This window comes from Lissotriton vulgaris, chromosome 9 (genome assembly GCF_964263255.1).
Source record: "Lissotriton vulgaris chromosome 9, aLisVul1.2, whole genome shotgun sequence".
Lineage (NCBI taxonomy): Eukaryota > Metazoa > Chordata > Amphibia > Caudata > Salamandridae > Lissotriton > Lissotriton vulgaris.
Window position 1 is genome coordinate 99898541 of NC_141697.1, and position 22461 is coordinate 99921001.

Below are 22461 nucleotides of genomic sequence, written 5' to 3' on the forward strand. Positions count from 1 at the left end.
GCTTACAAGTGGAAGAGATTCTGTATCTGGTGCAAGTCCAAGAGCTATGATCCGACGACATGTAAGGAAGATGTCATCCTTCTATACCTTTTGCATTTGGCGCAGTCTGGCCTTAACTTTCAGTCCATTAAGATTCATCTAGCTGCTCTGACTGCCTACAGGAAATGCCCTTCATAGACTTCCTTTTTCCAGATTCCAGTGATAAAGGATTTTTTGGAAGGCTTGAAGACAGTGTTTCCTCCTGTTCGTCTTCCTTCGCCTTAATAGGAATTGAATGTGTTGCTGTCCAGACTGATGAACGAACCTTTTAAACCTATTCATAAGGCTTCGCCTCAGCACCTGTCCTGGAAGGCGGAGTTCCTCGTGGCCATTACATCGGCCCGCAGGGTGAGTGAAAATCAGGCGTTGTGTTGCCAAGAACCGTATACTGTATTTCATTCTGCTAAGGTTGTGAAGCGTACTCCCCCTAAATTTCTACCTAAGTTTATTTCTGATTTCCATGTTAACCAGACTATAACGTTGTCTACGTTTTTTCAGAATCCTTCCACTCCAGCGGAGAGATCTCTTCATTACCTGGATGTCAGGAGGGTGTTAAAATTCTATCTGGATAAAACCAAAGATATTCGTAGGTCAGACCAATTGTTTATCAATTATGGGTCAGTCAGAACTGGTCTTGCTACCTCTAAACAGTCCATCTCGAGGTGTATTGTGTCCTGTATACAATTGTGTCACCAAAAGGCTAATAAGACCTTAGGGCAGAGTTATTCAAACTGTGGGGCGCGCCACCCGGGGGTGCGTGACGCCATCTCAGGGGGGGTACGCACTCCACCATAACATTTCACCTTTCATTGTTTCCCACGGCGGAGAGGCCGACTGCCACCTGATTGGAACTTGCTCTGTATGCAGCTCCCTTTGTTACTCCGTTTCTGAAGCCCGAAGTCTAGATACATATATTTGCATTCCATTCCACATGGAGTTTTTTTTAAGGCTCTGCTCGTCGCTGCAGATCTTCTATGATCTGCACAGTGAGACACTCTGCTCGCGCCCCCAGTGTTTCTCAGACGACCATTCCCCGTCTGTCTCCGGAGGGCAGGGCATGTCACAGATGAAATCCACGGTGCCCTGGTGCAAGGAGGCACAGCTGGACTCAGAGCATCTGTAATGCACCACATTCTTCCAGCCCCCGCGGATACAGGTCTCAAAGCCCTTTCCCTGCTGGAAAGCGGTCTGTGTTGGGGGATGTCACGCATAAGACCTCTCACAGGGGATGTCTCGGTTTTCGTGTTCTTGGAAGCCCTTGGTGCAGAGAGAGAGAGCTGGGCTCTGAGACAGAGCACTGCTCAGGCCCAGAGTGCTTTTTCGAGTTAAACGCTCTCGGGAATCCTTCCCTCATGCAATGAGTGGACCTGCCCAGAAGTGTAACTCCAGACGGCGCTCCTGGTGCATGGGGACAGAGCTGTGCTCCGTAGTGTGAGGACTGAGTTCAGCCTGGAAGTGCCTATTTGAGAGGATGTCTGCAGGCTGGCTCTTAGGAGCCCTTCCCTGGTAGAGGAGAGTCGCCAGCCATGGAGTTCGACGCATGGAGGCCATCTCCAGGCTGACGCTCATAGAGGTCCTTCCCTGGTGCAAGGTGACAGAGATCGACTCTGAGGCTGGAGGACAGTGCACGAGCCCTGAAGTGGGCTCTTTCAGAGGGCAGCGCCAGGCTGGCGCTTCCTGGAGCCCTTGCCTGGCGCAGGATTTCCGAGCTGGGCTCCTATACGAGTGTTATGTTATATTTACTTTTGTATAGCGCGCGGCTACTCAAAAAGAGTGTCCCGGCGCTTTGAGTAAGGAGGGCTACAGCACAATAACATAACACAGTTAAAAGAAGAAAAAGACCAAAAGCAGAGAGGACACACAACAGCAAGGCGGCCGACTGGGTAAACAACCAGGTTTTGAGACCTTTTCTAAAAGCAAGTGTGAGAAGTTGGCCTGATATGTAGTGTTTCCAATTCTGGAACCCTCCTATTACCTGGGAGAATTTGGTTATGAGATCTGGAGTGGTGCTGGCCCTCTCCATTCCCATGTAGGTCCAAGTTGGCCTGGTTAAGCCTGGCAACCTGTACCTGGTTTCCCCCCTGATCCTGATCTTCAGGCTCATCTAAATCAGAGCCTTCTTCTTCTTCTTCCTCCACTACATCATCTTGAAGATCCTCATTCTCAGGGGAGTTTATCCCTTCCTCTGTTTCTAAGGGAGTCTGACTCACCTTGTCTAGGTCATCCTTTTCTAGGAGAGCTACTAGGGAAGGAATGGTAGGGCCTCTGCCCTTTTTTAGCCCCCTGGCTGTGCACAAGGCACTCAGGTCTTTGTGGCTAAGGTTGTCATATCTGGATGTTGTCCCTATAGGATCAACTATTACAGGAGCAGAGCCTGAGGCTCTTTCTGTATCAGACATGACTGCTAGTGAGGTGTAAGTGGTGCACTTACCTACACTAAGTGGTTTCCTACTGTACCTTGCTAGTGAGTTGTAGTCAGGGTGTGCTAATCCCTTTAATCTACAACTACTAAGTTCAGTAGAACTTAATATGCTAAGCTTTTGATTTATATGTACCTAGAGGTACTTGATGTGATCTTTCAATTTGATAAAGATTGCAATGGTAAAACAAACAGCAAGCTCAAATCCGCACCGCTGCACACCAATGTGAGAAGTTGGCCTGATATGTAGTGTTTCCAATTCTGGAACCACTGGGTATCAGTCCAAACAAACCCCAAAGATGTCAGGTTGTAAGTCAACCTTGTAGACAAGCTATCCTAGTGGTAGCATGGACTAAGCAGCCTTAAAGGCTTAACTTAAGAGGTCGTGTTAAGCGAGCTGTTTTACCACATACAATCCTGTAATCAAATGAAAGGACACCACACAAGTATATATTATAAAAATATATGTATTTATTTCTAAATTACTCCCCAGTACTCTTTATGAGGAAAGGGGCACAAGCGTTAAACCAAAAGCACTGTTACACATATAAAGTTGCACGTTTATGGATGAGGGCGGGTGGCCACTCAGACCATATATTAAAAAAGTGGTATAAGTAACACTTATCGAACAATGGTTAGGCCTAGGGCCTAGAGATTCGCTGGGAGCAGTCAGGACAAGCAATGAAGAAGTCGGGAGTAGCCCACAGGAGACGGGTGCAGCACGGAAAGTGCGGCGCGCACCAATGCACTGTCAATGGTGCGTAAAAGTCAGTTAAAGTGAATTAAAAGATACTTCCGCTGAACCTAGGAACACAAAACTTTAGACACAGACCCTAGAGGTGTGTACCAGTGTATAGACACCGGCGTTGCAAAGTTACCTCACCCACAGGCCGTGGGTGCACAGGGTCGAAGTGGCGTCGGGTTCTGTCACGCAGGTTCTTGGTGCTTGAAGCTGTTGCAGCTGCAGGCGCTGTGAAGCAGAAGTGTCCGGTGCGATCCAAGGGTGGATCGAAGTAGAAAAGTACCTGAAAGCAGAGGGGACAGAGTCTGGGTCACTCAGCAGTGACCAGGGTGGAACCAGGACGGAACCAGGCAATGTCGGGCGCAATCAGGCGGTTGTCGATAGGCTTCTCTCCGCTGTCACGTGGGCTCTGGGGCATCTGCGACGTCCAGGAGCAGGTCACGATCTGTCCCACGTAGGCTCTCGCCGTCAGCACCGTCGGCTTCAAGATTGCAGCAAACAGCACTTGGCAAAAGCAATCCACGCGGAACCGGGAGATTGCTTATCACTCGAACCAGGAGGGTCAGAGTGGGTGCTCCTTTTCACAGGAGCTGGTGCAGATCTGGAGCAACCAGAAAAGCAAGTCGTATTTTAAGTTTCGTCGGCACAGGGGCCACAAGCCAGCTGGCAAGTGACCGGGCCAACGCGTCGAGCGCACACAAGCAGAAGGGCCCCACGCCGCACTCGTCGAGTGTGGAGGGGGGAGCTTTGGTGCAAGTGGAGCTCGGGGCTGGGGCTTCTCAAACCCCGGTGTACAGCTTCGAGGGTCACTCGGGGGCCGCACGGTCAGCGTCTCGTGGCCTTTTCAAGATGGCGTGCCCCACGCTTCCGGTCGCCTCCACGGGTCTCAGCTCTGCAGGGACTGTGGATCGGGCAGGTAGAAGGCAGGCAAGCTTGATCTCGTCGATCTCTGTCGCTCGAGTTCCGGCGGGAACTGCAACAAAGCAAGGGTCGAGGGCTGGATGGTGCCTGTTTGCACAGGGTGGTCACTCCTTGGCCACAAGGGAGATTCTTCAGTCTTCTCACGTCGTGTAGAAAGTCGAAGGGTCCAGATTTCCTTTCTTATGTTTCTTCAGGATGATCTGAGGTCCGTTGGGACTGCTCCCCCTCTTATTCGAATCTCGGGGGTTGGACATCCTGCTAGGTCCCCTCCTATGGGTGGGACCCAGGAAGGGGGTGGTTACACCCCTCTCCTTTGATCCTGGCCGCGCTGGGACAGGGGCTGGGAGGCCCCAGAACCGGTTTGGCCGGATCCTGCAAGGGGCAGCCTTGTGCTCCCCAGGCAGTGTCTGGTTTCTTTGAAACCTCCCTACTCCAATCCACTATCTCCTGTCTGGGGTGGTTTGACACCGCCCTGTGACAGGAAACTCTTTGTCCAGGCCTCCTCTGCCGGGTTTCGGTCAGCAGCAGGAGGTCAGACCCGTGTCTGTAGCAGGGGCATCCATTTTGTGGATCTGAGGCTCATTTTAAATCAACCGCGTTTCAGTAAAGTAACATGTCTTCTCCCTCTAGAAGGGTGGAATGCTACCCCCGTCGCCAGAACTGGCGAGGGGGTAGTATTCCAATTCGTATGACACCTTACACGACATGTTTTGATAAAGCCAAACCAAAGTTGCTATATAACCGCGAGGATTATAAGGCGCTTAAGAGTATATGGTATTGCATTATCCCGGATCAGCTTAGGGAGTTGTTCCCGACAGCTGCAGACAGGCTCAGCTCATGCCAGAGCACCATCTCACATAAAACCACGCACTCTGCCTCCAGGATTGATGAGGCCTTCCATAGGAGTGGCTTACAGGCTATATATGTGTCCAGATATAGGTTTAGATATAGGTATACTATATCTAAGCAAGGGGTGATTACACCCACTTGCCCCAGCTGAGTGATCAGCCAGTTGTGTCAATTTAAGAACCAGCCAGGGGTGGCAAAAGCTATGCTTCAGCCCCTGGTAGGCCTTGGTGGCACCTATGCCCTGGGCACCTATAGTGCATGGTACAGGGGCTGACAAGGAGTCCATTTCCAATTGTGGTATGTACCTATAGCACATGTATTATAAATTTAGAGAGAGAACAGCAGGCTGGGGGTCTGATTAGCAGGCCCACAGCCTCAGTAAGTCGAAAACCAGTGAAGCAAAAAGCAAAAATTGGGGTGACCATAGGATAGCAGACCCTACTCTCCTACAGCAAGTAGGCTGGTGGCTCCCCGGAGTGTGAGCGGCAGAGAGTTCCACAACTGTGGCGCCAGTAGTCCAAAGGAGCGACCTCCCAGGCGAGCTCTCTTCACTCGTGGGACAGCCGCCAAAACCGGGATTCCGACCTCCGAGAACGAGCCAGATGGTAAAAGGCAAGTCTCTTTTGGAGGTACTTTGCTCCCACCGCATGAAGGGCCTTATAGGCCAGGGTCAAAGCCTTAAAGGCGATCCGTTTGCGGATTGGAAGCCAATGCAAAGTCTGCAGCAAGCCCGCTGCACTGGCACGTCTATTCAAGCCAAAAATAGCTCTCGCCGCAGCATTCGGCACAACTTGGAGCCGCTGTAGCAAATACTCTGGCAGGCCCAGGTACAGAACGTTTGAATAATCTAGCCTAGAGCCTATCAGGGCCTGCACAGTCAGCTTCCTGTGCTCCTCGGACAAAAGGGGAAGAAACCTCCGCAGCATCCCAAGGAGGCCGAAGCAGGTGCCCGACACCCCCAGGATCTGGGACTTCATGAGTGGACATGGGCTGCATAGAGGACGGGGGCGGCTCTCCTGCCCTTTGCATGCACAGTGGACGGGGCGACTGCTGCCTTGCAACTTGTGCGTGCACAGAGGACGAGTGCTGTGCTGCACATGTACAAAGGAAAGGTAGCTCCAGTGCGCCTCTCATGCATGGTGCGGCTCGCTGTACAGCGCTGCACATGAACACTGTTGTGCGTCGTTCGCCAGCCCTGCATATGCAGAAAGGACGCGGGGGTGCCTCTTCTGCGCTGTGCATGCACAGATGAAGGATGGCTTTATTGCGCTGCTCGTGCACACGAGACAGCGCGCAGTACCGTGCACTGCGCACTTTGCTGCATGCGCAGTTGGACAGTGATTCTCAAAGGAGAGCATAGTCTTTGAATGGTACTTATTTTATTGACCACAGAAGTTTCTTTGAGGAGGCTTTGCAAGAATTAAGTGGAGATCCCGTAACAATTTGCACACATTTTATCTTGAAAAATGTAGTTTTGGACTGTGTAGTAAGCCTCTGTCATTTCACCGCACAAACTCGCAAACCTGCAGTTTACTAAACACTCTTACTGTGTTTAACATTATTAGCCAGATATGGACTGGGAATTGCGGATACGGTCGATTTTATGTAGAATACCAGGTTCCAGAATTTTTTGTCAAGTGGTGGGGGGGGCCCGACATCTAAATAAATTCAGCTGGGGGTCTTAACCTAAAAACGTTTGAAGACCTAAGCCTAAGGCTCATACCACCAGGTACAAAGCGTACACAACAGCTTTGCTCTGTAATGTTCTCATTGCAGAAATCTGCAGGGCTGCCACTTGGAAGTCCGTCCATACCTTTGCTAAGCATTACTGTCTGGACTCTGATGCCAAGTCCGATTCTCAGGTTGGTCAGGCTTCGCTGCGAAATCTGTTCGCACAGTAGTGGTGTTGTGTTGTTTCTTCTTCTCCACCGCCGATTTGGTGTGGGGATGGGCTTGCCATTCTATTCACTAGTTTATTTTTTTTGTTTGAATATCTTTTATTGACTATTAATATTAGTAATATAATACAGGGCATTGTTCTCATATCACAACTGTCAGGGTAAAAGGATAAAAGTAGAAGAAATAAAACAACAGTTCCAAATAGTATTTTGTAACTGGTAGTTGTTCCCATCACCATAGAGCAGGTGGTCCTCGTCGGGTAGGAAGAAAATATCTAGTAATTGGAATAATGATACTCTTCCCAGTACAATACCCTGTCAGGCATGGTGGTTGTGTGCCTAATGAGGCCCCAGAGAGTAAGCTGTCGTCTGGACCTACCATAAGTGTGGCTTGTGGTACATGGGTGTGTCACTCTATGTCATAGCCTCGTATGTGTGTGATATTCCAGCCCTCATCTAGTCATGTATAGGAGACGTGTCGTCCAAGGTGATCCCGTGAATTGGGAAATAGGTATTGCAAACCAATCAAAGGACAAAAGAAGTACGTTCAACAGGGTGTATTCCAAACATTTTAACCAATGTGCCCGCTAATAAAATCGTCGGGACACCACAAACTTGAACAACCGTGGGGAGGGAAAATATGCATATATATGCAAAATAAAAAGGAGGCTGATAGAAAGGAAAGGAGAAGGAAAAACGACCAATGAATGAGGAAAGAATAAAGAAAAGATAATCCAAAGAAATAAAACAAAGGTGGGTGAGCAAGCAAGCAATCCGTTCATTTGTGTCTATGGGTGTATATTGCTGATTTCAAATGAGGGAGTGTTGGTGTGAGAGCGGGGGTAGGTATTGAATCTGAACCGGAACACAGATCTTGAGGTCCGGGACCCCCGTGCTGGGGAGGGGTTGGGGTTAACCGCTCGTAGTGTGATAGTGGCGTCATGCAACACGGATGTGGCACACTATGTGTAGTCAATTGCTGAATCCTTTCGTATACTTGCACCGCCCTCCCTCCCGTTCATTATCCAAGCCGGGTCTGGAAAGGAGAGTATCTAGGTGAATCCCTGATCAAGACATGTCCGGTGGAATGACTTTAAAGTGTCGTCCCAAAGTTGTGCTATTGGGAATGTTATCAGCCCCGCAGTCCCCTCCCTGTGTAGGGTGGTGCTTTCCGCTCTCGCCCAGTTATCGAAGGAGGCACGCCAATGTTTGACCAGTGGCGGGTCCCTACTTTTCCAGTGCTTGTTGAGAAGTCTCTTGGCTGTGATAAGGCCCAGATCCCAAAATCTAGTAGGGACTTTGTTGTGCTTCGTTCTTTTATATAAGCCCAGCAGACACGCCTCCCACGTGTGCGGTAGGTCTGCGCCAACCCCTTTAGTCAACAGTGTCGTCATGGTGTGTCAATACGTCAGTATCCGGGGGCAGGTCCAGAGCATATGTAAGAGACTCTCACCCACCAGAAAACACCTTGGGCACGCAGAGTTATCAATTGCAAAGTACTGATTACGTTTGTCCGGAGACAAATATGCCCGATGCAATATATAAAATTGGATAATCTTGAAGCGTGAGTTACGCGGGGTATTAGTGGGTCCTCCTAGGATTATTCTCCATTCCTTATCCGTCCACTCCCTCCCCCTGTCTGTTGCCCACTTGTCTCTCAGTGGCTGGAGGATGTTTAGCGTGTGCGACAACAGTGCCTGCCCTAACCAATGGATCACATGGGAGCCATTCCCCATAACATGCAAATATTGCACCAGCAAATGCGTCTGTAATTCCTCTGTAATATCGCCCCAGGCCTTCGTGAACGTGCGTATTAGGGATGCGTGAAGCAGAAATGGCCCTACAGGAAAGTCAGTGTCCGCAGCCAGCCTGTCAAACGGGAGCAGAGCACCATCTGTGTACAGATCTGCTAGCGTGTCCACACCGGCTGGTGTCCACCTTTCCAGTGCAGTCACCGTCACCACCCCTATCATCTCTGGGAGTGCCCAACAATGGGAGGGCCGGGGCATAGGTACCTCGGGTGAGTCTCAGGCCACGTACGTAGCATTTGCGGGCTACAGCCAAGTGTATTCGTGTCAGACAGGACGTCTTGGTCAGGGTTGAAACCGCGTACAGATCTGCGAACGAGTCAGAATTGTGGTGTCCGACGCATTTAAGTTCTTCCCACTCAACCACCCAGTCACCTATTGCAGCTGTGCCGAGGTAATAGAGTTCTTGGTTAGAGACTGCGAGTGCCCCAGTAGCCACGGGTGCATAAAGCTTCGTCAATGCTACTCAAGGTCTTCCGGTGTTCCAAATGAGAGTTCTGACCATGGTCGCTAGTTCCCGAAAGATGCGGTTCGGGACATACACCGGTATATTAGAGTAATAATACAATAGTCTCGGTAAGACTATCATTTTCGTCAGAGTTACTCGACTTGGCACATTGAGGGGGAGCGTCTTCCAAAACGTCATTTGTGCTTGTAAGGAGGAAATAGCTCTGACAAGATTGCCCTCCAGTATATCCATGTGGGATCTGTAAACATGGACTCCAAGGTATCGAAACGTGGTAGGGTACCAGGTTAACCGCACTCTATCAATGTGCACATCGCATTCCTGCATGTCTGGGCTAAAGGAATACACTCCAGACTTGTTCCAGTTAACCCTGAGCCCCGAGAGGGCTTCGAAGGTGCGGAAAGTATCCGATAGTGTCTGCGGTAAACAGGTCAGGTCCCTGACATACAGAAGTAAATCATCTGCATACAAGGAGACCGCATGAATTCCATCCATTAAGGGGATCCCCATTCGCACCCTGCTCTCTCAACAGTTCTGCGAGCGGTTCTATCGCTAATGAGAAGAGCATTGGGGACAGGGGACAACCCTGCCTGGTACCCCTCCGGACCCTGATGGTATCGGACAGCAGCTTACCGGTGCAAACTTGCACTGTGGGTTTCTGGTACAGCAAGTTGACCATGTCTACATAATCATCCCCAAGGTCATATTTCCGCAATACTGCCCCATGATAAGGCCACTCCACGGAGTCAAAAGCTTTCTCCAGATCAAGTACTAAGCATCCGGACCGGGGCCATTGTCGTACAGCATATTCCTGCACCCTAAATAACCGGAGTATATTATGTGAAGTGCTCCGCTCGGGCACAAAGCCATTCTGGTCATTGTGCACCAGTGTGGGCACTAGGGGAGCCAGCCTCTGTGCCAAAGTAGAAGCCAATATTTTATAGTCCGTATTTAAGAGAGCTAGTGGCCGATATGAGCCTAGTCGCATACCATCTCTGCCAGGTTTTAGGAGGGAGATAAGGTTGGCCTCGTTGAGCGCGGGGGTGGGGGGGCGGAGGGTGGAATCGTCTATAGCTGCCGTATACATCCGTATCAGTAGATCAGAATAGGCTTCAAAGAACTCCGCCGGCAATCCGTCCGGACCTGGGGACTTGCCATTGGAGAGCGCAGATATGACCGCGCGTAGCTCCTCGGGTGCAATTGGCGCCTCCAAGTCTCTGCGATGGGCATCGCTCAGTGTCGGTAGTGGTATGTCCGCAAGATAATTAGTAATATCAAGAAGGGGAGCTTGCAGACGAGATCGATACAGCGTATGATAGTGGGCAACAAAGGCCGCGTGTATCTCACCCTGCGTGTACCCCACTTCATCTTGACTGGTATGTATCGCCGTCACAAGTGCCATTCGTTCTTCGCGGCTAATCAGCCAGGTCAACAGCTTGCCAGTTTTATCACCCAAGTGGTGTGTTCGTGCAGAGTGGGCCGCATAGTTAAGGCAACGCAGCCGTTCCAGTAACCGCCCATGGTCCGCGTGAGCCTCCAACACACACTCCTCACCACCCTCCCTCGCCTCCCGTTCTTTCTGAATGAGTTCCTCCTCCATCCGCGTCAGATCTCTGTCAATAGCCTCCGTAGGTTAACTTGTGTACCTAGGCAGTGTCCCCTGACCACGACCTTGAAGGCGTGCCATTCTATAAGGGGGTGGATGCCGTCTCTGTATTCTCCTCAAAATAGTGTGCTATTTGCGCAAATAGAGAATCGCAAAAGGGGGCGTCGAGGAGCAGATCTGGTTGTAATCTCCAGGTGGGTATAGGTGGGTGTGGCTGCGTCCATGTGATCTCCAGCACGTGTGGGTTGTGATCGGAGTGTGTACGGCCCATGTAATAGGTATCTGTTATATGGGGGAGTAGGTCGCTGGACAGCCTATACCTATCTAAGCTCACATGCAAGTCATGTGCGCCCGAGTAGTAGGAGTACGTCTTGATATTAGGATTACGACGTCGCCAAGCATCATGCAAATCTCACTTCAAGGCCCAGGTCTTAAAAGCTTTCATGGCTCCTAATATAGGTGCGCCCGGCAGGGGGGAAAGGAACAATCTAGCGTGGCATCCAGGATACAATTATAATCACCTCCCAAGATCCAGGGGATCCCATGCCAAGGGGACAGGACAGTAGAGAGTTGTGTAAAGAAACCATATTGGTCCGTATTAGGGGCATAGATCGATGTCAGAACCACAGGGCGCCCATCCAGCCTGCCCTTCACTATTACAAACCTGCCCCCCATATCTATGTGGGAGTGCGCCACTTCAAGAGGGGTCCCCGGCCTCGCCCATATCAGTGCCCCTCCCGCATAGGACGAGTAACTTGTGGCATAGAGCTGCCCTCGCCATCTACGGCGCAACGTGCTTGTCTCCACCTCATTTAGGTGGGTCTCCTGTAGGAGTGCGATATGGACATGGTGACGTTTTAGATAGGAATAAATCTGGTATCTTCGTGCAGGTGTGTGCATGCCTCGTACATTCCTTGTACAGAGCTTTATCGTTACCATTGTGGCATTTCAAGTGATTCCCATCCTCCTCCCCGCCAAGGCCCCCCAACCAATCCTCATGAGGATCGTCATTCGAGTGCCTCCACACTCGCAGCTTGGCGGGGAATAAGAAGGAATATTTGAGTTCAAGTTGACGTAAGCGCTGCTTCACTGCAAGGAAGGAATGCCTTTGTCGCTGCACCTGGACTGTATAATCAGGAAAAAACATTATTTTGGCATTGTCAAACTGAATGTCCTGAAGCTTGCGTGTTTCCCGTAAGATGAAGTCCCGGTTCCGATACTTTAAGATGCGAAGGAGGAGCGGTCTAGGGTTAGATCCCGTTGGGAGTGGTCTCCTCGGCACACGGTGCGCCCGTTCCACCACGAAGTGAGGTGACAGTGTTCCCTCAGGCAATAGATTTCTCAACCAGTCCTCCATGTGTGTCGTGGGATCTCTCCCTTCCCATCGTTCCGGTACACCCACTATCTGCACGTTAATTCATCGCGCCCGTCCTTCTCCATCCTCCGCACGATCCTCTAGAAATTCAACTCTGTTGAAGAGGTCTCTCATCTGTTTATCAGACTGGGCGACTCTGGGTTCAAGCTCCGATTCAGTGCCCTCCAGGGCCGTGGTCCGTTCTGCTAGCTTCCTGTGGTCAGCCCGCGACGCCATCAATCTTGGTCTCCAGTGATGTGCGGGTACGTTGGACTGACTCCTCCAATCTCTCCATGGCCGCCAGCATGGTACAGAGTTTGGTCGCCATTTGGTCTGCCTCCGCGTTTTTTGTAAGTTTATCCATCTTACCCCGTAGTTGCACTCCTTCGGAGCCAGTCCGTGCCCTGGTACCCCCAGACATGAGCAGCTCCAAGGCGTGTGACCTGTGTTCGCAGCAACAGCGTTCAACAGTCCGTGCAGCTCCAGTGGAGACCCAGGGAAGCGTAGTGAAAAAGGCACCTGTGTACAGGGAGTGTACTGGGGGATATATTGCACCCAGGCCAGGGGCCTCGTCTCCCCTAAACTATTCAATGGCAGCCAATTAGTAGCCAGTGAGGAAGGGCAAGTCTATTGTGCCCAGAGGCTGCCAGGCGGGTCACCCCGGTCCAGGCCACGTACTCCAGCCGTGGATGTCTGGTAATCGGCCAAGTACCTCAGCACTCTGCCCCTGTGCGACGCATTTCCAGCAGATGCTTCATCATGCGTCCACTCCCACTGTTCCTCTTCCTGCCCCATTTAAATGCGCACCTGTCAGCAGCTCTGTTCTTCCACTGCTCGCAGAGCTCTGCTCCGGCTTGTACCCCAGCCAAGGCCTGGCCGCATCGGGGTCGTGGACTAGCAGCACTGAAGGTTCAATGTATTCTAAGGCTCGGTCTCCGGATCGCCCCCGGACTCTGCCCCAGCTCTATCCTACCGTATGGGGTGCCCAGTGGTCTTCTCACTCTTCAGGCACGACTCCTGGTCTCCGTGAGTGCTGCTTCCGGCACCCTCTTCGTATTGCCGCCAGCGTCAGTGTTGTGTTGTTCGCTTGTGACACCGGGTGGGCCCCTCTTTCCGATGTTCCCGCTAGTCGGTCACCGTGGGTCCGCAGGTCGGGTGGCAGCTAGGCAGTGAGGCCCACGCCTGTGCGGACGTAAACTCCGGTGGAAGTCGCCGCGTCTGGGTTCCGCGTCTCGAAACCGTTACCTCCATTCCACACACCAGGCCCCGCCTTTCGGCCTAGCTCACCTCCTCAGTCCCCGGCTTTGCGTGAATCTTTCCGCCGGCTCAGCCTTCAGGCGCGCGGCTGTATCCCCTCTCGAGGCTTCAGTGCGGCCAGGAGTCCTCCGGTTGCACAAAACTCGGCAGAGTGGTAGCGCATAGGTCCGTGCATTGACTGCCTAGTCTATGGTCGGCTGTGGTCAGTAAATGCGGATAAATGACCCGGGGAAGGGAAGCTCACGCCGGAGCTCTACCCAAAGACGTCCAACCTCATGGCGCGCTTAGCCACGCCCCCATTCTATTCACTAGTTTATGACTATACACAGAGATCCCCTACTACAGAAGGAGTAGTTTCTTACCTGTAACTCCAGTTCTGTAGTAGGGGTATCTCTGTTATAGTCATAAGCGCCCGCCCTCCTCCCCAGTGGAGAAAGATGTTTATGTACTGAATGCTACAGGTCTAGCTGTATCCGCCTCCAAAAAGAACTGAAAGTGGAGGGGACCTGCTGTGCATTCTGGGATACTGAGAGTTCTAGAAAGTTTCTTTAAAGGCACAGTATCCCTTTTTGAGCCACATAATGGCAGCCTATGGGGCTTGTCTGTCCAGCCCTTCCTCTCTATCATTCCAGAGGCTTTCTTGGTAAAAAGGGAAGTTTTTTCTGTGTAAGAAACTTGGCAGGCTGTGCTGATGTTAAAATTGGTGGAATATCTAGTTGAAGTACTGGACAGTGTTGCCTTGGCTGCATTATCTGTCTTTAAATTCTCTCTTAAGTGTCTATGCAGGACTGCACAAAAAAGACAGCTTAAGAGATTATTTTTGATTGCTCCGGGGTCCCCGCACATGGGCGGGACTATTCACTAGATTATAACTATAACAGAGATACCCCTACTACAGAACTGGAGTTACAGGTAAGACACTACTCCTTACCACTGAGTAGTGCAATGGTTTAATGAATTGTTACTTGATTAATGAGGGACTACATTTGTGGTTATTGCCTTTCGGGGTAAAGAAATGAAATTCCATAGTTGGTCTTTTTAGGCTTTTTAATGATGTTATGACATTTTTAGAGAATTTGCCCTTCTGCATTATGTATTTATATCATGTTTTCAATCTGTATTTAGATATTTTATTCATTGTAATTTATTTATTGTATTGCACTGCTTCTTTTTATAGGGGTGTACCACCGAAATAAACTAATGGTTGATTAACTATGTTCTAGTTGGTTGACGTCGATTTGCCCTTCAGACTAATTTAAGTGGCAGTCACAAGGTCACAAATAATTTTAGCTGTATATAACATTAAGTGTTGTGTGATAAAGCAAAGGATCGGACTAAGGAATGATTTATTTTCTTTTTTGTTGCAGCCAGTACCTGGAGAATTTCTTGTGGCTGAACTACTCTCCTGAGGTGTCCAGCAAAGCCTATTTAATGTCGATTTGCTGCATGGTGAATGAGAAATTCCGTGAGAATGTCCCTGCATGGGAGGTAATGCACTGTAACACAACCAGCCAACAGCGCTTTCTGTACTGTCCCTACTGGTGGTTTTAGAGCAGTGACCTTAATTTGGATCAGAATATGTTTAAACATTGTAACTTGCCACAGATATGAGACGCAAGTCTGCACAGGATCTGGCATATTTAAAGATTGTGGGCCAGATGTATCAACATTACATTTTGCGAGTCTATAATAACTAATTTTACTGATTCGCTATTATAGACCCGCAAAATGCAATGAATGTAGGAATCTGCTAATATTTTGCAATTCCCACGTATTCCTTATTTGCGACCCACAAATTGCAAGTCGCAAATAAAAAATGGCTTCCCATTCATTTCTATGGGCCAAGAGGCCTATAGAAATGAATCGGAAATGCATGTGCAATTTGCGAGTACCCAATAGGTACTCGCAAATTGCGCATGCAATTTCAAGGATGCAAGGGTTCAAAAAGGGACACCCTGTTGCACCCCTGAAATGTGCTCGTGTGCACATGTGGCACACATACATGCCCTAAAGCACAGCTTTCCAAACTGTGTGGCGCGACACGTTACTGTGTCGCGCCCCATGTATGAGTGTGTCGCGAGATGCGACGCGATGACGTGTACATCTGCGGCCGATATTAGGGGAATGCGAGCCTCAGTCAGGACGTGATCGTGTTTGCGACGTACAGGCGGTACAGGCGGAAGGCAAACAGGCGGAAGGGAAGTAGCAGCGGAGCAGAGTGGAGCCTCATGGTCCGGAGCTCGATTCCCTGACAGTACCGAGGCTCAGTGGGGGCATTGTCCGTGTCTTATTAGAATTATTGTATTGACCTCCCCTCCGGTAGTGCTGCAGCGCTGCTCACGGCTGTTACCTGAGCGCGCATCCTGTTGTGACTCGGTGACCTCGGAGCCACCTCTACCGCCTTCCCAGCCCCTCGTCTGGTTCTGCTCTGTGCCTTCAGCGAAGATCCGAGTTAAGTGTTTTTTTATTTACTCAGGAAAGTGCAATCCGTGTGCGTGCGCGCTGCATCTGCATTAGCAGATACTGGTGCAGTGTTAGAGTATCTCTCTGATATGAGTGAGTTCTCCCATGCCTGCCCGGTTAGGGTGCACTCAGACATGTCGCCAAGTGTGCGGCCTTTTGCTTCCCTTGCCTTATTACTGACGAAGCGAATGATAGTTTACATGCGAGGGAAAAATTGGGACCCTGCTATTAAAACATAACTGACTGATTGAATCCATTGAAATGAACAATTGGAGCTTTACTATTGCGCAACTTCCCACACAAATAAGCCAAGAAACATCCTATCCTACAATTCTATTTGTTACACGGGGACATGATTACACACTGAATTAAGACCAGTGGCTGACGAACGCCAGAGTGGGGTATGATAGTGCCTGGCTACCAACTTGAGGGACTTTCACAGGTGTGACGCTGCACCGGGTGACTCTGAAGGATACTTAGCTTCACATCCTGTGCAGCTCGTCTGGTTCTGCCCTGTGCCCTCTGCGAAGATCCGAGTAAGTAAGGGTTTTTTATTTACTCAACTTTTCATAGGCCCCCTATGCATCTTTCAGGAAAGTACTATTGTGTGTGTGCCCGCTGCATCTGCGGTGATAGTTTGCCCTCCGACCTCCTCTTCCTATTTAAAAAGGTCTTTAGCAACTCCAAACTGCTTTGCGAATGGCTTCGCATATGGTTGCATTTCCCTCGTATTTCTCTCAGTGACAGATGCCCCGTAATTTCAGGCAGAACACAAATTAACGAATCATCAGGGAACTTTTCCGGGCTGTTTCTTTTCACCGTGAAAGTTAATGTCCCACAAAATGAAAAACATGTTGGTTCATAGAACCGGGGTTACAGTACCTATTGTCAGACATGTAGATTGAAGTCCCGTTCTTGCTGGAAGAGTTGTCTGCATTAATCCAATTGCATCCACCAAACACACCCAGACCCTGGCCCCCACCCTGAGCCCTAAAACACCCCCAGGCCAAAATTCTACCCTGACCCAGTCCCTTGCCCTCAGTCCTAAAATGGCCCCAAACCCCTAAAAAGTTCCACGACCCCTGCCCCCCACCTTGAGCCTTAAAACGGCCCCCAAGCCCAACAAGCATTTGCAATGCAATAGGTCTTGCATTAGGAAAGTTAGTGCTATTGGTATTGTAATTGACAAATTTGTTTTTTATGTGTTGGTTTTGAAAATAGCGAAATTAATAGCTTTGTCATTTACAATGCCAATAGTTTTAACTTTCGCAAATGTGACACCTATAACATTTGTAATGCAATATGTATTGTATTAACGTGACTTAGATGTATTGATATTACAAATAACAATGGCTTTCATTTATTTTTAATAATTAATACTTCAATAAAAGTTATTGTAATTTATAATGGCAATAGCTTAAACTTTGGTAAATTAACTTTTGTGAAGATTATGTTCAGTGTATTTTATTGAGACTAAAATCCAAGAACAGAAGTGAAATATTAACATCTTTTTGTTACATTTGTAATAAAGCTTGAAACATTGAGAGAACATATTTGAACCAGTTGTTGTTGAATGGTTGCACAGATTGATGCTGTGGTGGCGCTGAGTGATGTTGTGGTTGCGACGAGTGATGCTGTGCTTTCAGTGATGCTGTGGTAGCGCATAGTAGTGATGTGGTGCCCCTGAGTGATGCTGTGGTGATGCTGTAGGGATGCGATAGAGTGAGTGCGATGTATAGACAGATAGAGTGAGTTAATAATTTTCTGCTGTGGGCAGAGTGTGTGTGGGTGTGCGTATGTGTGTGTGCGTGCCTGCATGTGTGTGAAAGAATTAGCACTAAATAGCACGTGTGTGAGTTGGTCCTGCCAGGATGTGAACTGATGACCTTTATTACATAACTGAAGATGTCAGCAGCGAGCGTTTAAAACACAGAAAAATCTTGCTGCGAATGTGTGTGTGTGCGTGCATGTGTGTGAAAGAATTAGCACTAAATAGCACGTGTGTGAGTTGGTCCTGCCAGGATGTGAACTGATGACCTTTATTACATAACTGAAGATGTCAGCAGCGAGCGTTTAAAACACAGAAAAATCTTGCTGTGAGTGTGTGTGTGTGGGTGTGTGCATGTGTGTGAAAGAATTAGCACTAAATAGCACATGTAGATTCTTGAAAGATGGCAGCCATTATTTTCAACACAGCTTGGGCAACAGTTTGATTTTCCCAACCATTTGAGAGGTTTCAAAAACGTGGTCCTCCAACTTAATTAGCATTTCCCATGGGCAATGTTGGCTTGGTGTTTCCACCTTCAATGGCATGTTTTCCGCGTGGCGCACTGCTGCCTCATTTAGGTTGCCTGTTTCTGGTCCACTCAAAAAGGCTTCAGTGTCATAGCAGAGCAATATGTGGTTGTTTATTTGATTATCTCTTGGTTGTTTCCAGTTCAAATAAGTACATTAAAAATGAGACATCAATTTGTTTTTTTAGGAAAGTAAGCAATCTAGTTTGGTGAGGAAGACCATGGCATGGAAATGTAAGCGCCTTCTGCTATAGGATAGAAGATAATTGTGGGTTCGGGACAGCTCACTTGGCATTGGGAGTCTGCCAGAGCCAGCGCCTATGCAGTTATCACTTCTGTCCCACCTTATGCTCAGAGCTCTGATTTCACATGATTATCTACTACTCAAATCCTGAAATGTTACTGGAGAGAATGAAGACTGTAAGCAAGGCATAAGATTGTTAAACTTCGTATCTTATGTTCTTCCTATCTCTAGATTTCCACATTTCTTCATTTTCGCGGGAAAGCAAACAGAAACTCAAAATGGATAAGTTTATAATTCGGAAGCGAAAAGCGGGTGACGATGACGTTTGCGAAGAACAAAATGTAGCAGCTATTGAGCAAAGTACCCAAGAATCAACTGAATGCTCAGTACATAAGAAGTGTAAAGGGAAAATCGCCAATCCCTGTTTATATAACAAAGCTTATATGGAACTGGGGTTCACATTTTCTGGTAATGAAAATCATCCTTGTCCCCAGTGTTTAGTTTGTGAGGAAATACTTGCAAAGGAAAGCATGGTACCAAATAAATTAAAACGCCATTTTACCACAAAACACAGCCATTTGTCAGCAAAACCAGTAGAATACTTTATTGAGCTTGCGAAATCTATAAGGAAGCAGTCTGCATCATCCACAAAGAGAATGAAGACATCAGAGAAAGCTCAAAAGGCAAGTTAATTGGTTGCTCAAATAATTGCCAAAAACAAGGAACCACACACTGTTGCCGAAACCACCATTAGGCAATCTTGCTGTGCTATTGTTCGAAGAATGTTTGGGCCAGAATTTGAGATTGAAGTTAATAAAATCCCTTTGGCAGATAACACAATCGGAAGACGGATTCAAGATATGTCTGCTAACGTTAAGCTGCAAATGAAGGCTATTTTTCAAGACGACAATATGATCTTTGCATTGCAACTAGATGAATCAACAGATGTCAGTGGGTTAGCTCAATTACTGGTTTTTATACGTTTTATTCATACTGACACAATTATTGAGCAATTCCTGTGTTGCCTAGAACTTCCATTGAGAACTAGAGGTGAGGATATATTTCAAACTTTAGATTGCTTCATGAAGGAAAATAATTTGCGCTGGTTTAATTGTGTTGGGATATGCACGGATGGCGCACCATCAATGGTTGGCTCAGCAAAAGGTTTTATAGCTTTAGCAAAGAAAGAAAATGAAATTATCATATTTACTCATTGCTTTTTACATCGCGAGGCACTAGTCGCGCAAACCATTGGGAATGACTTAAGGGAAGTTATGGACAAAGTGATTCAAATGGTGAATTACATTAAAAGTCGACCTCTTAAATCAAGAATATTTGCTCATATTTGTGAACAAATGGGTGCAAGGTTTAAAAAGCTCCTACTGCACACAGACGTTCGTTGGCTCTCAAGAGGTCGAGTGCTTTGTCGTGTATACGAATTGCGTGACATGATGCTTAAACTTTTTGAGGACAATAAGCAGCACGAATTCTGTGGTCTAATTCAAAATAAACTTTGGTGCACAAAATTGGCATATCTTGCTGATATATTTGAACATTTGAATAAAATGAACACCAGTATGCAAGGAAAAGGAGGAAATATCTTAACAGCAGTAGATAAAATTTGTGGTTTGAGAGACAAAATAAAAATTTGGGAAAGGAAAGTGAAAGAAGGTAGTTTTGAAATGTTTTCCAAAACAGATGAGTGCCAGATGAAATGCGATATCAGCTCGCTGATTGTTGACCATTTAACATTGCTCGGAGAGAACGTTTCTCATTACTTTCCAAATATTGCAATCCAAGACTATGATTGGATCACAAATCCATTCCTTTCAGCTGCGCCTGTGAACTTCTCTCTTATTGAAGAAGAAGAATTAGCTGAAATAAAAAATGATCGAAGTATGCTCATGATGCATTCAGAGGGTGATTTAGACAGCTTTTGGGTTCGTGTTACAAAAATGCATCCAAACCTAGGTAAAAAAGCGTTAACAATTCTCTTGCAGTTTTCTACTACATATATTTGTGAAGTATCCTTTTCAACAATGACAAACTTAAAGACACTGAAACGTGGATGCTTAAAAGTGCTTGATGATTAAATGCGAGTGTCTTTATCAAACACTCAACCAAATATTGACCAACTGTGTTCGTCCTCTCAGCCTCATATATCTCATTGAAAAAGTAAGACAATTGCTGTTGTTTTTATTCACATGTTCTAATTCTTGTGATATGAGACACTTTCCAAATGCTGAAATCGAAGACTATGATTGCATCAGTGTCTTTATCTAATATTCCACCAAATATTGAGCAGCTGTGTTAATCTTATCCACCTCATTCATCTCAATAAAATAGTAAGTGCTGTTGTTTTTATTCAAAGTTTTTCATTCTTGCACATATTTACATATTGCTAGTCATAAAGGACATCATGTTTTGGAAATGTATGTGTGTTATACTACAAATCATATTTTTTTTTTAAAAATCAATGAACGGTTTTGTGTGATATGTTGTGTCCCCATACATTTTGATATTTACAATTTCTATGAAATGTGTATTTGTAGTTCTCTCTTATATGCAGTTAATTTTAGCTCAAAGTGCTGAATGGAAAACATATGACTAGTCTTATTTTCTGTTGCCTTTTGGCTCCCTGCGCAGAGGAAAGCGGTCCCACCTGAGTTCAATGCGCAGAGACCGGTTGATAAGTTGCATGATTCTTTTATCACTCACAATTCCCCCTTCCAGAACGGATTTTTGTATAACTCATATTCAGCAAGGCAGCAGGTGGACTTTGTGCGTGGTTGAAAGGGTTGGCAGGGCGTGCACCTGCCCTTTTTTTTGCCGTAAATCACTTGGGCATAAGTCAATGTGTGCATTATTATATTCTTGTTTCATGAACAAACCTAACCTTTCTTACACTCAGTTTTGCCAGTCACTGGCTTTGTTAGACCAGATTAACAATTGCTTTATTAACCATCCTGCTTTCTCAAATTTGCTTGGAAATGCACCATTTGCCCACTACTTTTTCAAAAATTTCTTGGGAAGAGAACCCTCCTATATCCCCCTTGGTTGGTTCGTGCTCGCTCGCTGCGCTCGCTCGCGTTACCGTGTCCCTGAAATGTTTTTCACAAAATGGTGTGTCACCAACATGGAAAGTTTGGAAAGCTATGCCCTAAAGTCATGTATGTGAGCCACATGGCACTTTAAAAAATGCAAAAAAGTGATTTTTTTTTAGGAAATCGCAAATTAATTTGTGATTCTTTAAAGCAGTATCTAAATTTGCGATGGCTACTAGAATAGCATTTAGGGAATCACAAATTGCGATCCTCTAAATGTGTGCCCAAAATAGGGAATCGCAAATTTTGCGATTCCTTATTTTGCAAGTGTCGTTTTTCTTCCCTACATTGCACACTACGATTTTGCGATCGCAAACGGTGAAATTCATAGAATTCCACCGTTTGTAAACGCAATTTGAATTGATTCATCTGGCCCGTACCTCCCCATTTTTTGCACTGAACTCCTGAAGCTGTTGCCCCAGAATGCAAACATGGCTGATGCTGGCTGCGGGGAAACATTATTAACAATGCGGATAATACACTGCGATGCTGTTACATCGCGGTCGTTACAACGACCACGATGTTACCACGATGTGCCATTACAACGCAAGTCTTTACATCGACTTGCGGTAGATGGCGTGCTAACATTAAAAATAGTGTAGTTTACAATCCCAACAGCTTCCCTACTGATAAGTGGACTGGAGTTGGAATAGTAAATTACACTTTTCTAATTTTAGCACGCCACCTAGCGCAAGTCGATGTAAAAACTTGCAGTCGTTGTAACAACTGCGATGTAACAGCACGTGTTGTACTAACACGCGTTGCAACATCATACAACCGCTGGCTGCTGTCTAGTGCATCTTTAAGAGGAACTGCTCTGGGTTTTGTTGGAAAATGCCCAGAAGTTGGAGATTTACTTGTGCTATAATCAAAGATTATTTTGTGTTTGTACTATAGAAAGCTATAACCACTACATATGACTTTGTTATAAATGTTTCTCTTTTAAATGTCTCAAAGGATTTAAGGCACACAAACAAGTAATCCTGCTTTCTCTATA

The 22461-nt window shown here is 47.3% G+C and overlaps 1 protein-coding gene across 1 annotated transcript in view; it reads left to right on the plus strand.

Moving 5' to 3' along the window:
- Positions 1 to 22461, plus strand: part of AQR (aquarius intron-binding spliceosomal factor) — a 451150-nt gene that overhangs the window by 45803 nt on the left and 382886 nt on the right. Inside the window, exon 5 of the mRNA XM_086937130.1 lies at positions 14727 to 14847. Coding sequence (XP_086793256.1) covers positions 14727 to 14847 — 121 coding nt within the window. The remainder of the gene's footprint in view (positions 1 to 14726; positions 14848 to 22461) is intronic.